Source organism: Phyllobates terribilis, unplaced genomic scaffold, assembly GCF_046119375.1.
Source record: "Phyllobates terribilis strain yellow unplaced genomic scaffold, ASM4611937v1 Scaffold_8__6_contigs__length_399053987, whole genome shotgun sequence".
Lineage (NCBI taxonomy): Eukaryota > Metazoa > Chordata > Amphibia > Anura > Dendrobatidae > Phyllobates > Phyllobates terribilis.
Window position 1 is genome coordinate 143,565,077 of NW_027362768.1, and position 14,633 is coordinate 143,579,709.

At 40.5% G+C, this 14,633-nt stretch overlaps 1 protein-coding gene across 5 annotated transcripts in view; it reads right to left on the reverse strand.

The window, feature by feature from the left end:
* Positions 1 to 640: 640 nt before the first annotated feature.
* RC3H1 (ring finger and CCCH-type domains 1) overlaps positions 641 to 14,633 on the reverse strand; it is a 59,275-nt gene continuing 45,282 nt past the window's right edge. For 4 of the 5 annotated variants that reach the window (XM_073643393.1, XM_073643395.1, XM_073643391.1 and 1 more), the window contains exons 15-20: positions 14,244 to 14,457; positions 13,350 to 13,440; positions 11,820 to 11,913; positions 11,431 to 11,604; positions 11,159 to 11,268; positions 641 to 9,027 (exon numbers count right to left, since the gene is read on the reverse strand). In XM_073643393.1, the coding sequence (XP_073499494.1) occupies positions 8,877 to 9,027; positions 11,159 to 11,268; positions 11,431 to 11,604; positions 11,820 to 11,913; positions 13,350 to 13,440; positions 14,244 to 14,457 (834 nt within the window). In that variant the 3' untranslated portion in view covers positions 641 to 8,876. The remainder of the gene's footprint in view (positions 9,028 to 11,158; positions 11,269 to 11,430; positions 11,605 to 11,819; positions 11,914 to 13,349; positions 13,441 to 14,243; positions 14,458 to 14,633) is intronic. The other variant, XM_073643394.1, reaches the window with a different exon arrangement.

Here is a 14,633-nt window from a genome sequence, read left to right on the forward strand (position 1 = left end):
TCTCCTGCCCCGAACTTAAAGCCTCATGTGTTTGTCTATAAGTTATGGTCGGGCATGGTGGTCCATATATGAAATGTAAAATACGATAGTGTGAACTTGGTCTAAATATAATAAAAATACATAAAAAACAGACAAAGCCACTTTTTTTTTTATATATTTCATTTTATTAAACCTCTGCAGGGCACAGTCACAGAACAATCAATAAGATTGGTGAATATCACAAGCTCTTTTTCAAGCAAAATGCATCAAAAAGTTAAAAAGTTAAAAAAAAAAAAAACAAACAAAAAAATAAAAACAAAAAACAAACAAATTTAACTCCACCCAAAAAGGTGATTAATAGCTGCAGAATGTCTCTGAGAGACTGGTATGAGCCAAAGAACAAGGAAATTATTAATAATAATAATTTTAAACTGAATCCAGCCTGAAAGAATATAATGCAGGTTGTTAACAGGTGCAGACAGCGGCCTGTGAATTGTGGGGTGCTTCAGGGGGTTCATTAGTAGCTGATATGTAATAACACAAGGCAGATCTACTTGGGGGGGATACACATTTAGATATTCAATGAAACCTTGATTATCTATTGGCACAGAGAAGATCAAAACAAGACCACATAGGCAAATGATATAAACCGGAGACTATGTTGGCTTATGCATTGGCAAATGTGAAAGTTTTATTTTTTAATTTTAAGCTTATAATTTACAGTTGATATAAATTATATTTAATACTGTTAATTATATAGACTAGAATTTTTCAGGGAAAAAAAAAAGGTAAGTTTACAAATCACCAGTAAAAGGAATTTATCTTCTTTAACAAAATTGTTAACAATTATATTTAAACGGGAAAAATATAGTGCGACATGTGGTATTATAACTCCAAGCAGATACCACACACAGCCCATGTCCAAGTGTTGTGTTATTCCTGGAGATTGGGGGATCTTCCTACTGACTTAAAGAATAACTAAACTTTTTGTTTTAATCTAATTATTAATCAGCCTTTGCAAAAATCACAAATATGTTATATACTCCATTACCTTATTTTGCTTCCTTCTCTCTCAAACATCAAGCTGAAAGTACCATTTTAACTACCTAGTTCATGCTCTTTTAGAAGCTGCTTTGAACTGCTGTTCTTGCAGAACACTATTTACAAACACTCTCCCCTGTGTGAGCTTATGCCTGCCTCTCCGCCATCCTCAGGCAGTGAGTGTTTGTAAATAGTGTTTAAGTACAGATTGTCGCTACAGCAGCAGTTCAAAGCAGCTACTAAAAGAGAATGAACTAAGCAGTTAAAACAGCACAGAAATAAGTGGTTTCAGAGAGAAAGAAGCAAAATAAATAGCATATATTACAAATAATCATAACTTGGAAAAGGACGATTAATAATTAAAGTTTTGTTACACCTTCGATTTTGAGAAGAGCTGGGTGACAACTAATATAACCGTTATTGTGGTTCTCATTATAGTTGTCACTTCTCCCAGACTCCTAAATCGCAAGCCTCCCCGATTCTGCAGGATTCATCAACCCTCCTGATATCACTACATAAGAAAAAGCTGTGATTATCTACATAACTAAAATTAGCAAATACCTTAAAAGAAATAAGCTCCCATTTTACTCGAGTTTTTATTTTGGGAGGAATTTTTTTTTCAATCTGTACCAAATGGAATTTATCTGCCTTGGGATTCATACAAAACATTATGTTCCCTAGAAAATGTCTCCAACCTGAAGCACCCTACAAATCACAGCCGCGTGATAGGTCTTTTCTTCACAAGCCAATTCCGCCAATAGATAGAAGTCAGTCTTGTGATGTTTAAACAAACTTTGCTACAAAGTATCATACTGGTTTCTGCATTAACTTAGCAGATGATAATTTATATAAAATTAACGCATTTCAAGTCTTTTATCAAATGCGCTCATCAGTTTTGTTTTTATATAGAGGAAACCATTTTATCTACTGCAACAACAGGTAGCCTGAAACGAAGAACTGCCCAGCTGTGGTAAAAGGACAAAGATTGGGGGTTATAGTTGGATAGTTTATAGCCTCAAACTATCAATTACTTGCTTATTTGTAAGGTAAACTTTTTTGCAAATTCTTAGATTTGCAATTTACATGTCAGTCAAGTATTTTTTTCACGTTTCTGCCATTTAGATACATGGCTGTGACCCAAACTTTCTTGCTTGACATAATGGGCAGCAGCACAAGTCCACATTGCTATCAAGTGAGCGAGGTAACGTCATCTCGGGGTTCTAAATATCTCTGCCGGGTATCCCATGGGAGACAGTCCTATGACATAGTAAAAAAGAGCTCAGGAATATATATTTTTCTATAATTTTGTTTAGTATTTTCATGCAAAAAGCAGTTTATATGCTGCCAGAAATTACAGAGAAAGCCTGCGAGTCCTGCTTCCCCTGCCCACACGGAGCAAGCCTACAAGTCCTGCTTCCCCTACCCACAAGGAGCAAGCCTGCAAGTCCTGCCCACACAGATAAAGCCCGCAACTTTACCCCGCTAACACAGAGAAAGCCTGCAAGTCCTGCTTCTCCCTCGCTCACACAGAAAGCCTGCGAGTCCTTCCTCCCACTCGTTCACACAGAGAAAGCCCGAGAGTCCTGCTTTACCCACGCAGAGGCTTGTGAGTCCTACTTCTCCTCCTTGCTTCACCCACCCACATAGACAAAGCCTGCAAGTCCTGCTCGCTCCGCCCACACAGAGCCTGCAAGTCCTGCTTGCTCCACCCACACAGAGCCAGCAAGTCCTGCTTGCTCCGCCCACACAGAGCCTGCAAGTCCTGCTTGCTCCGCCCACACAGAGAAAGTCTGAGTCCAGCTCCCCTGACCCTCCCCAACGTTCACAAAAAGAAAGCCTGCAAGTCTGGCTCCCCCACCTACTGAGAAAGTCTGACAGTCCTGCTTTCAACGCTCTCACAGAGAAATCCTGCAAGCCCTGATTACATAGGACTCACATGCTTTCTGTGTGTGGGCAGGAGAAGCAAGACTCACAGGCTGTTTCTCCTTTCCCCACACACAACCTGTGGGGCCAATATTCCCGCCCATACAAGATGAAAACCTGTATATCTGAATTCCCCCTGACTCACACAGTTTCTGACCACTCTTAGTATACAGACTCATAAGTGAAAGGCTGTCTATCACTGTGTGCGTGGAAAACGCAGGACTCACAGGCTTTTTCTAAGAGTCCTGGCAGCATAACAAAAAAAAATGAACATCAAAGTACAAAACAAAATCACAAACACAAAAAAAAAAAAAAAAAGGTTCATAATCTGGTCTCTGTCCTCTGTAGCTCTCACATAGGAGGGCTGGTAACAGACATAACTGGCTAAGAAAACTTATCTCCTAAGTCTGATATGTGAAGCAAAGTTTACACAACTTCTCAGCACATGTAGATTTAAACTAGATTACTGAACCCGTTCCAAATCAATCCTCCACAAAACATAACCGTGACGTGAAGAAATCGCACAATAACATGACACTTGTAGAGGTTGCATTTTCTCATCTGGATTTCGGCTGCAAGTCCCAGCTTGAGAGTAAGCCAAATTAACAACACGTTTGTCGTTTGGGTCCCGAAATACGGCTGCTATCCAGGCGCATAAATGCAAACCTGGCCACACTACTCCCCTATGAAAACTGGCTGGGATCAAAGGGACTATGTCAGCAAGTTTTGCTCTGTAGTCTGAGAGCAGTATGAAGTAGGGGTTAAGACCCTGATTCCAGCGATGTGTCACTTAATAGACTGTGTTAATAAAAATCAGTGTTTTATCAGTAGGATATTATCACTACAGGACTAGGTGTCTCATAACTCCTAGTCCTCCTACTCTGTGTAACCACACCCCCACCACTGATATGCAGCTGTCAATGTACACAGAAAAGGACAACTAGTGGTGTGGGCGGGGTTATATAGGGCTCAGCATTCTGAGCTCTGCAGAAGCAAAAACTGCGATTGTATCAAAATGACAGCATGTAGACCAGCAAGTGACATCACTGCAATCAGGGTCTCAGCCCCTACATCATGCTGCTCTCAGATTACATAGAAACACCTGCAAACAGATTCCCTTTAATGTAGTGAGAAGACTCTTCTTACTGAACCAGTCTCCTGACGGATACCATTGGCATAGTGTTTAGCCTCCCCCCCAATATAAAGATTAGAAGGATGTGCTTTTGAGCCTATAGAGCTCCATTAGATTATCACCTTGTTTGAGACCAAGGATTGTACAGCATTACTTTAACAATGGAAGTCAATAAGACATGGCCTATTTGGCCTGTAAGGTCTCAGTCGCCCATGATGCCGGCACACTTTAAAGTCTGTATTACGGCTGCCAATCCGACCAGGGGTTGCGTTTTGTTTTTTTAACCTGACCTCACAGTATTAGAGATGCATTAGTTCGGGTGGGTAGACCTAAAATCAGGCAGGGACTTCTGGATTTAATTAAAAAATGGGCCCATATTACATTCAACTGAATGAGGCCCAGAAATCAGGTATTTTATGGTGCACTAAGGAAATGCAAAAATTTCCCAATTAATTTCATTGGGAAAAGGAAGGATTGTATCCACCCAGTATTTTCCACTGCAGAGATGACCCTTAGTCCTTACCGATCTAGATTATATAATGTTACAGCATGTCGTAAACCAGCTTAGCTGCTGTAAAACCTGCATTGCTGCCCATGCCAAAAATAGATGGAAATATACAAGTTTCAGTCATTTTCTACCTCATACCAACATCCCTGCAAATAGTTAAAGTCCAGCGAAGACACCAGTAAAATACAGCTTCACTAATCCTATAGTTGATAGTAGGTTGACAGTTTGAGGGGTCATCATAGTGCCCATACAGGTACCCTCAAAGCATTATTGAAAAAGTTCATCACAAGACTGAAAACATCTAAAAGGTGAAAATACGGCTATGTGCGCATCTTTATCACACAGAGATCCCGGCTAGTGTGCACGGTGCCTACCAGTTGAGGGTTTCCCCACGTTTCTACATTATTGAGTTATAACACCATTAGAAAAACAGCAACTTCACAGAAGTTATGTGCTAAACAAATTCGTCTGAATGCATTTTCATTTTCTTTTTTTTTTTCTTCTCTTCATAGTATTGATGAGGCAGCTTCTAGGAGGATATTAGACAGATCACGCAAGTCAAGGAGATGCTCGTGGATGCAAAGATTTAGGGTATGTTTATGCAACCCTTATACTGGTCGTACACAGTACGGTATTCTTCAGGTGGTAATCAAACTTAATCCAATGAAGAATGTGAACTCCACAAAAAAAGTAGAAAAGTTGCAACTAAGAATGAAATCCCTCGGCTATAATAAAGCAAAAGGAACAAGACACCGTTCACTTGTAAAATCTACTCTACACAATGTGTCTCTGTGGTAACAGACTACAAACAAACTGTGTGCAGTCTGATCCGGCAGTCATGTACCATTCTTTCCCAACTGCAGGGCCACCCTATCACACATGGTTTGCATGTATTCTGTAACCATGGAGATGCATAAGTCTGCATGGATGCTGTGGACCCAAAATGGAAAAGATTCTTAATTAAGACTTTTTTTATATAAATACATCAGACCAATATAAAAGTCCTTTATGTAGAGATCAGAGAGTGATGGGTCCTTCAGCACAACATGACAGCTCCGTTCCCTTTCTACTGAAAAAATACAGACTGTGAACTGTTAACACATGGGAGTGCAGCCAGAAGGGGATCTGATTTCCCCTATTAGGTAAATATTCCTCCCTCTTCAGGTTAGGCTGGTTTTACGGCGCTGTATGGACTGGGCGAAGGTCTCCTGACTCAAGCTCAACAGCTTCAAGAGGACGGTCAGGAGATACGAGGCCAATGGGACAGTTAATCTGGCGAAGGGAGAAGTGAGACGCCCCTTTTAATATCGGACTGCAATGCTCAGGACTGGCCGGCAGCTTCCTGACCAGAGTGTGAGCTGGATAGCAATATATGTGGCTGTCACGCTCGGGTGGGGAGAGCTGCCGGCCAGTCCCATACATTGCAGTTCGATTTATACAGCCGCCTAACTGCACCCTAATAGGTATGTTTTAAGATACTGCTTGTAAGATAGAAGTGCAACCTGTTAGTTACTTATATCCATAGGTGAATGATGTATATGTAAACCAGGCTACATAGGGTAGCGTCAAATAGTACACGACAAGGAGTGATGATCCCCATAAGGCACAGAACTGCTGAACGTAACCTTAGGGGATGGTTCGTACCAGCGCTTAAGAGGGATTTACCAATCAGGCAATAAAGATGACTTGGGAGGGTATTTTCTTGAATTCCTGTCTACTAAGGCAACCTTATAGAATTAAGCCAGAAAGTTTGCATTAGGGCCATCCCTGCAAAATAGTAAAGGAGCACTTCTGGATAAGCAATAAGGGACATAGCACCAAGTCAAAGAGTTTTAGAATTTACTTTTTAACCCATTGTTTTAATAGGCTTGCCATCATTGAATATGAAGCTAAATATACTGCAAAAAGGCCAAGCTCCATTATCATCATACTATTTGGCAGATCTCCATGCCACCTAGAAGTTGCACTCATCCCAAAAAAAAAAAAAAAAAAAAGAAAAAAAAATTAAACCCTTAAAACAGATTATATGTGCTTGCATAAAATTGCAGACATACACAAACACACATAACACTATGGTATTTTATTTAAATTAAAAAAAAAAAAAAGTTAGCTTGAACTCCAAGCCAATACATGTAAATATCAAATGTGTGACCAGCAGGTCCGAAATGTTCAATTTAATTCAATGTGAAACAGTATATTAAACGCGGTGCCTCCTCCTGGCAATAAGGATAAATCAAACAGGCGCTCTTTTTTCCAAGCACCTTCAAGTATGGAAACCTCAACTGGTAGGCAGGCAAGGGACCTTAAAAACCCATCGTTACTTCTTTATAAAGAAAAAAAAAAAAAAAAAAAAGTACACATATTGTACAAATTCTCTTTTACAATTCTTTCGAAATAGGATTCATGGAACGTAACGCTGAGGCGGACAATGACCCAGCAGGAGTTAAAGATTTAAGAGATACCGGAGAAGGGAGGAGAGGAAAAGAAAGGAGGAAAAACACTAAGAAAATACAAACGACAAAAAGAAAAGTAATTAATTCTCGCTTTTTACCCCACCAAAAAAACGAAGTGGGAAGGTATTACATAACCAGTTGTCTGCCCATCCACCTTACTTTCCTTGGGAAAAAAAAAAGGAATCTTTATGTGCCCGCCAAATCAGATACAAAATATATATGTATATTTTTCTGATCTGTGGGCAACATAAAAATAAAAGAATAATTTAATATGTTTTACATGTCACTGCATTATCCCCCCTGGAAGCCTTCTGTGTGTTCGCACCTTGCCTACAAGGCAAAATTATATTGGTTCCTCTTTGATGTAACCCAATACTGGTCCAATATAGGAGCGAAAAATTTAAAGGGAAGTTCCACTTTGCAAAAGTTTCTTTGCTCAATTTCATCTAGAATAAACAATAGAAAATAGTACTCTCCTATCGCATTACAACACCTATACTCTTCGGCAAGGTAACAGACTACTCGCATTACAACACCTATACTCTTCGGCAAGGTAACAGACTACAAACAGAAGCTCAACGTAGTCGGATTTTGCAGCCATGCTAATTTAATTTAGCGAGAAATAGGCCAGTTTCACATATGCGGCATTCATGGTCCGAGGATGAAAGGCAAAGTTCAGAACTGGTAGCGTTCTCCTGATCCGAACTCAACAGCCACATATATGCCTATGAAGCTGTTGAGTTTGGGAAGGGAGACAAGCGCCCAGTCCACCTACTGCAGTCCGTGCTCAGCCAGGGGATGTTGGAAACCAGGCCTTAGAGTACAGATGAAAAAAAAAAGTATGACTTTTTGCAGTCTGTTACCATTTAAATGTAACATTGGAGCAAAGGACACAAACGGATAATTATAATTAGGATTATTTGCATCGTTGATTTTCAATTTGGATGCATTAGAGCAATGAAATAAAAGGTTGCAAATGGAATCCTACTCCTTTTTTTGCCCTCTAAAACACTTTTCGATCCAAGAGGAAAAAAGCAGTGAATGGTCCAGCCGAGGTAACCAGATCCTGAAAAGCACACAGATATAATGATGGTAATATTTCCATTTTTTTTTTTTTTTTTTTTTTGCAAATATGTATCTTCCAATGTTGCCCTACTGATACAAAAATCAAACAGGGAAAGCCAGCTTTGCCATTGAGGAAGCAACGGCACTTACAGAAGTCCTGGGTATGTAATACCATCCTAATAAAACAAGAAAAAATAAATGTAAATCTACAGCAATAAGATCGTACAATTAATCAAACAGAGTATATATATATATAATATCTTCCTTTTTTTGTCTTTAAAGCCTTGCATCCAAGGCATTGAAAGGTATTAAAATTAAGTTCATTCACAGAACAAAAACAACTAATCTTGAATTGCTTGCAGATACTGCTAATTTTCATCTGTGTCATTTTTTTTTTTTTTTTAATATATATTTCGTATTCTGTATATTTTTTTTTTTTATTAAAAAATGTGTTAACGTGAAAATATGTGCAGAGGTTGTTGTTACTAGTGGTGTTCAATGCACATTTTATAATGTTGTCTGTCATGCTTTGGAGGACAGGGAAACGAGAGCAGGGGTAACAGGTTCTTCCCATAACTAGACCCCCAAAAACGGGGGATATGTAGGCAATTCTTAAATAATATTTTTTTTCTGATAACCCCAAAAATGCTCTGAATTCTCCCTCCAAACACAAAAAAACCCCACAAAAAAAACAAAATTGTATTTTTTTTTTTTTAACCGCCCACTAAACAAAAACTTAAAGGGTTAATCATTTGGGTAAAACAGCCCTCATTGCTTATGGAACAGCAGTGGAATTGACTCCAGTTCTCAGGGGCTCATTTTTATCCCCGCCAGATTGGGCATCCTCAGAAAGGGTTAAGGACGCAGTCTTGCCAGATAGCATAGTGATGTCCTGGGCCAAGCTAGATCCATTTGGCACCTCGTTGCTGCAAGATAAGTAAAAGGCATAGAAATTATTTTTTGGGTTGTATTAAAAACCATGCAGCCATCTACACGCTGTTGGTATCACACCAACGGGAGGGGGTTAGAAATGTGCAAAAAATATTGCAAAACCCTGATCTGGGGCAGCCAGACCTCATCGGCCAACACCTCTTGAGATTACCTGCCCCTGTGATATAGCGACCAATTCTTTTTTTTTTTTTTTCATCTTTAGAGAGGGTTCAATTGCAAATGAAGGGACCCATCTATGGTTATAAGGATATTCCGGTCTACATATGGCTATGTTCACACGTTGCCTTTTTTGCTGCTTTTTTTCAATGCAAATTAAAATCTGCTTTTTACAGTACCAGCAAAAGCTATGAGATTTCAGAAATCTCATGCACACACGTTTTTTTTTTTCCCTGACTGAATTGGAAAATTGCTGCTTTTTTGAAAACTGCAGCATGTCAATTCTTTCAGCGCTTTTGCAGCGTTTTTTTCACCCCTAGAAAGTAATGGGTAAGTGCAAAAAATGCAGCAAAAAACCTTGCCGTCAGTTTTTGTTGTGTTTTTAGTGAAAAAAAAGCAGATACAGCAGGAAGTGAAAGCCATTTATTTTTGTGATTTTCTCAAGTTTAATCCAAAATGTCTGAGCATGGCTGTTAGGATTAGTACAGTTTAATTAAATGAGTGATATGTGCTGCAGTAAACATTGCCTGATCATCTCAATGCCCTACCAATGTGTAAAAGTAAACATTGCCTGACCAATGTGTGAAACTGAACAATACCTGACCATCTCAATGCACTGCCAATGTCTTAGGTAAACTATTCCCAACCAATGAACACAATCCCCCAGCTATTTACATTTGAGTATTTTTTCATTTAGAATAGTCACTGTTTTTTCAGACATAAAAAATCTTTTTCATCAAAATAATTTGATCAAATTGCCCTTTTTTCCAAAAATGGTTTCACATATGTCTTGCATCGGTGACCTGTGTTCATGCTTGTATGGTGGAAGCAAAGCTGAACTTTGGGATCCTGAAAAGCGCAGCTAAAAAAAAAAAAAAAACACAGCAAGAAAAGCAGCTGCTTTTTGTCTGCAGCTTTTTTTTTTTTTTTTTTACTTGCCAAGAGATCAGGTTTTAGCTGCAGAAAAAAAAACAATGTGTGAACATAGCTTATATCATCACCAATCCGATGGACAGGTGAGAACTGTGGATCCCACCGATAATCAGAGCATTTGACTTGGGGCCTCCAATGGGTGCAAAACTGAAGCCAGGAGGAGTCAAATAGAACATCTAGACCCACATGGACCCAGACACTCCATCTTAAAGGGGTTGTCCACTACTTTAGACTACCCTCCCCACCCCAATGTATCCCCCCGGGGCCCCTAAGGATTTTTGTAATTACCTTACGTTGCAAATAATGCCTGTGAGCGGCGCTATCACTGGCCGCTCACAGGCATCACGTGACCCCCGGCTGCAGCCAGCTCTGAAATCTGCTAATGTCATGACAAGTGCTGGCAGCAGCCAGAGGTCTTTTTCTTCCTGGTTCCAGGTGGATGCCAGGCTGTGGGCGGGGTTCTCTCCCCCCCCCCCCCGCATCACATCCGGCATCCACCGCGTGCTCTGCCTCTCCCCATTCATTGGCAACGCGCGCGGTGGATGCTGGGTGTGACGCGCGGGGGAACCCCGCCCACAACCCAGCAGCCACTGTGGGGACCCCAGCGCTGAGTCACACCTCACTTGTCGTGATGTCAGCGGGGGGGTAACGTGATGCCTGTAAGCGACCACAGATAGCGCCGCTCACAGGCATTATCAGCAACAGAAGGTATTTACAAAAAGTCTTAGGGGCCCCGGGGGAGGGGGGGTAGTCTAAAGTAGTGCACAACTTCTTTAAGCCTTTGACTCTGACAAGTAGCCTAATAATGAAGCGTCAGGATGGATGTGTATACAGTGGGTCCATTCAACTCCTCCATGCTGCAATCTTGCATCCAGTGGGGGCCACAAATCCCCTGTTCTGACAATCAGTGTGGTCTCAATGGTGAGAATACTTCGGAATACCCCATCAATGCGGCTTTTTTACTCATTTCACCATACACGTTGGCATTCCCGGGCTTTATAATTTCTATTACCTTACCTGAAAGTCAAGGGGAGCTCATGTGTCAGGACCTTGGTCTGTGGCTCCAGCTGTCCATTCTCCACCTTGATAACATCTGATTTGCTTTTAACACCCATGGGATGACTCTCCTAGGAGGTAATAAGATTGTTAATAAAAGCTAAAAAAAAAAACACGTTTAAAGAGCAGTGTAATGTATTCATCGACTATGCCATATTCGCCATTAACCAGCCCTCCTAAGCTTAAGGACATAGGTGGGAAATGATGAATGGGCATATTCTCCTGGTACTCACCATACTAAGCTCGCGAGTTCTTTTCCCGATTTCCCTCTCCACTTGATGCAGCTCAAGGCTCAGCTGCTCATTAGACAACATGGTTGACCATTTGGCAGGTGGCGGAGGTGGCGGCTGCTGCTGACTTCCTAAAGTGGAGGATTCTCTCTGCACGAGCAGACGGTTACTTGCAACCTGTAGGATACAGGAATAAACTATTCAATTCTTGTCACTTTTCAATAAATGAAAATCAAGGTCTGGATGATTCTCATATTAAACAATGACGATTTGATATCTTACAGGCAAAACGTCTCCCCAATGCCTACTGCTTAGAGGGGAGAGGGACCAGCAATGGATGAAAATGCCAAATTACAGTAAAAACCCACCATATCACCTCTGGGCCACGTTACCTGTGTCTGCTGACTGATTTGCTGGTTTAGCTGGTGTAACTCCATCCTAAGCTGTTCTCTCTCAGATGTAGGTAAAGGCTTGGGCATACGATCTCTGCAGGACAGAACATCAAAAAGACCAATTAAGATTACTATGGTGCAATAATTATTTCATTATTATGCTTTGCTTATATATCACCATCATATTCCAGTGTTGTACAGACATTATTATCCCTGTCCCCATTGGGGCTCACAATCTAAATTCCCTATCACTATGTCTTTGGAGTGTAGGAGGAAACTGGAGAACGCAGAGGAAACCCATGGAAACAAGAGGAGAACATACAAACTCCTTGCAGATATTGTCCTTGGTGGTATTTGAACCCAGGACCCCAGCGCTGCAAGGCTACAGTGCTAACCACTCAGCCGCCATACAGCGCTAACCACTCAACTGCCATATAGTGCTAACCACTCAGCTGCCATATAGTGCTAACCACTCAGCTGGCATGCTGCCCAAGGTTAAACTTTGTTATAGGGAAAAAAAATGTGCAGTCATGTGAACAAAAAGTTATTATTTATTCACAAGATAGGTGATAACTTGTTGATTGGTGAAGGTCTGACCACTAATGGTCTGAATGGGGAACTTTTATCCCCACTAGAATGAATCGGCAGTATGCATGCAAGACTGCAGCTTCATTCATTGTCTCTGGGGCTGCTGAGTGATGGTCTTGGCTTTTTCCGGCAGGTCCATAGAGAATGAATGGTGCGGTGTTCAGGAATCTGACCCGCCACTCCGTTTAAAAACCAGGATAAAGTTTTACTGTTGGAAGTAAAAACTTCCTGTGCGGATGGCTGTGGTCTGACTCCCACCGATTAACATAACTTGTTTTTAATGGAAAACCCCTTTAATAGGCAAGGGAAGTTCTTATAAAGATTTGCTTGGCATACGGGTTAATACCATTAATGGTATAGGATAAAGGTGCTGTTCATTATACAGTCACTGGGATTAGACGAGGATACAGAGATAGAATCAAGCATTAACACTATGATGTATAGGATAACTGAAGAATATAAAAATTGGGAAGTTTTACAAAGCTAAATGCAGAAAGAAAAAGAAACAAAGCTATTGCATGTCGTGTGCGCCATTTATTAGGAGTTTTATACACTTTTCCTGACTTGTTCTACAAGGGTTGTGGTTTGTACAGAAGGAGGTGCAGTCTGAATGGGGCCAAATTAAGCCAATGAATAGGCGGTGGATAGTTTGACTAAAGGGTCTAATAATGCGCCAGGTTCTTCCGCTGTGACAAATTTTTTAGGCTGCCTTGTCTAAGTTTATGTTGTCGAAAAATTAGATATTCTTAATAAATCTGTCCCAGAGTGCTTTGGAAATGGTTTTACATGGTCAGGACGTGGGCTTAGAACTAGCAATTTTACAAAAAAATGTTAATAAAAAGTTTCTAAAAAGTAGTGCACTTCCGACCAAAAGTAGTCAATGACCGTTGAGCCGTCTGCAGTAAAAAGGAGCAATTATAGAGAACCGTCCGTGGTAATTACCTGTCACTCAAATGTCCCTGAGAAGGAAGGTTCTGATGGGGAGAATATGGAGGAGCTCCCAGGCCGCCGTGACTGCTGTACAGGCTGTAATCTGATAAAATAAGAAAATGGATTTCATTTGTAGAAAAAAAATAAATAAATACATAATGGAAATCAATACAACCATACAAATTAAAAAATGCATTAGAAAATATTCAAAATAAATCAGATTTGACCCACAATCTTTTTTATTTATTTATTAGTACTTTAAATATAAGTTAGAGCAGAGCGCCCTCTCTGGAAGACCAAGTATGTGCATTACATGGAAAGCCAAATGTGGGTACTAAACAGTATGCTCCTCCTTATTGTCCTTATATATAATAATAATAATGTGTCACTTACTGTGCTGCCTGCTGCAGTTTTGATAAAATCCCTGTTTTCTCAGTAGCAGAGCTAAGAATGCTGAGCCCTGTATAACCCCGCCCACACCACTGATTGGCAGCTTGCACAGAAAACTGCCAATCAGTGGTGTGGGCGGGGTTACACTGATTATCTGCACTGTCTGGCATGCGACACCTAGTCCTCTAATGATTAACCTTCTGTTGATAAAACACTGATTGTATTAAAACTACAGCAAACTTCTGAGCAAGTGATATATCCCTGAAATCAGGCTCTCTGGCCCTACATTATGCTGCTCTCAGATTAAATGGCAAAAATCTAGATTTGCTTTAAAATTCCATTGTATTACCTTGCATATAATCACACAAGCATCTAAAGCATCTACTATTTTTAATTTAGTGAAATTAATGTAACCTAGTAATTAAATTGCTGCATATTTTATTTTAAAAAGTAATACAAAAACAAAAAAAAAATGATGATGCAAATATATTATGACAAGCCGCTGCTTAAACGCACCAGTAACGCTTGGTTTGGTTGGCGCACCTTGACCTCCCAGTGCCGGCTGCATAAGACCAGATGGTTGGTACAAGTTCTTAGAGGTGCGGGAGATGGCACCAAAACGGGAAACTGTGGGTCGGTCGCCAAACGGAATGAGATCATCCTCTCCCGCCTCTGGGGCTCTCCGCTGAAGTTCAAGGCGCTGATCCCTTAGGGATTTGCTGTCAACATTCTGTAATGAGGGAGAAAGGGAACAACAAAAATAAAAGAAACAGAATTTTACATTTTTTCTTTAACCATTTAATTCTGAAGCACAAAAAAGACATTAGCTCAATTTACTCACCGCTGTGTCCTCCTTAGATCTGCACTTACATGGTCACAATCGCACCCCCTTACTGCAGTGATGGC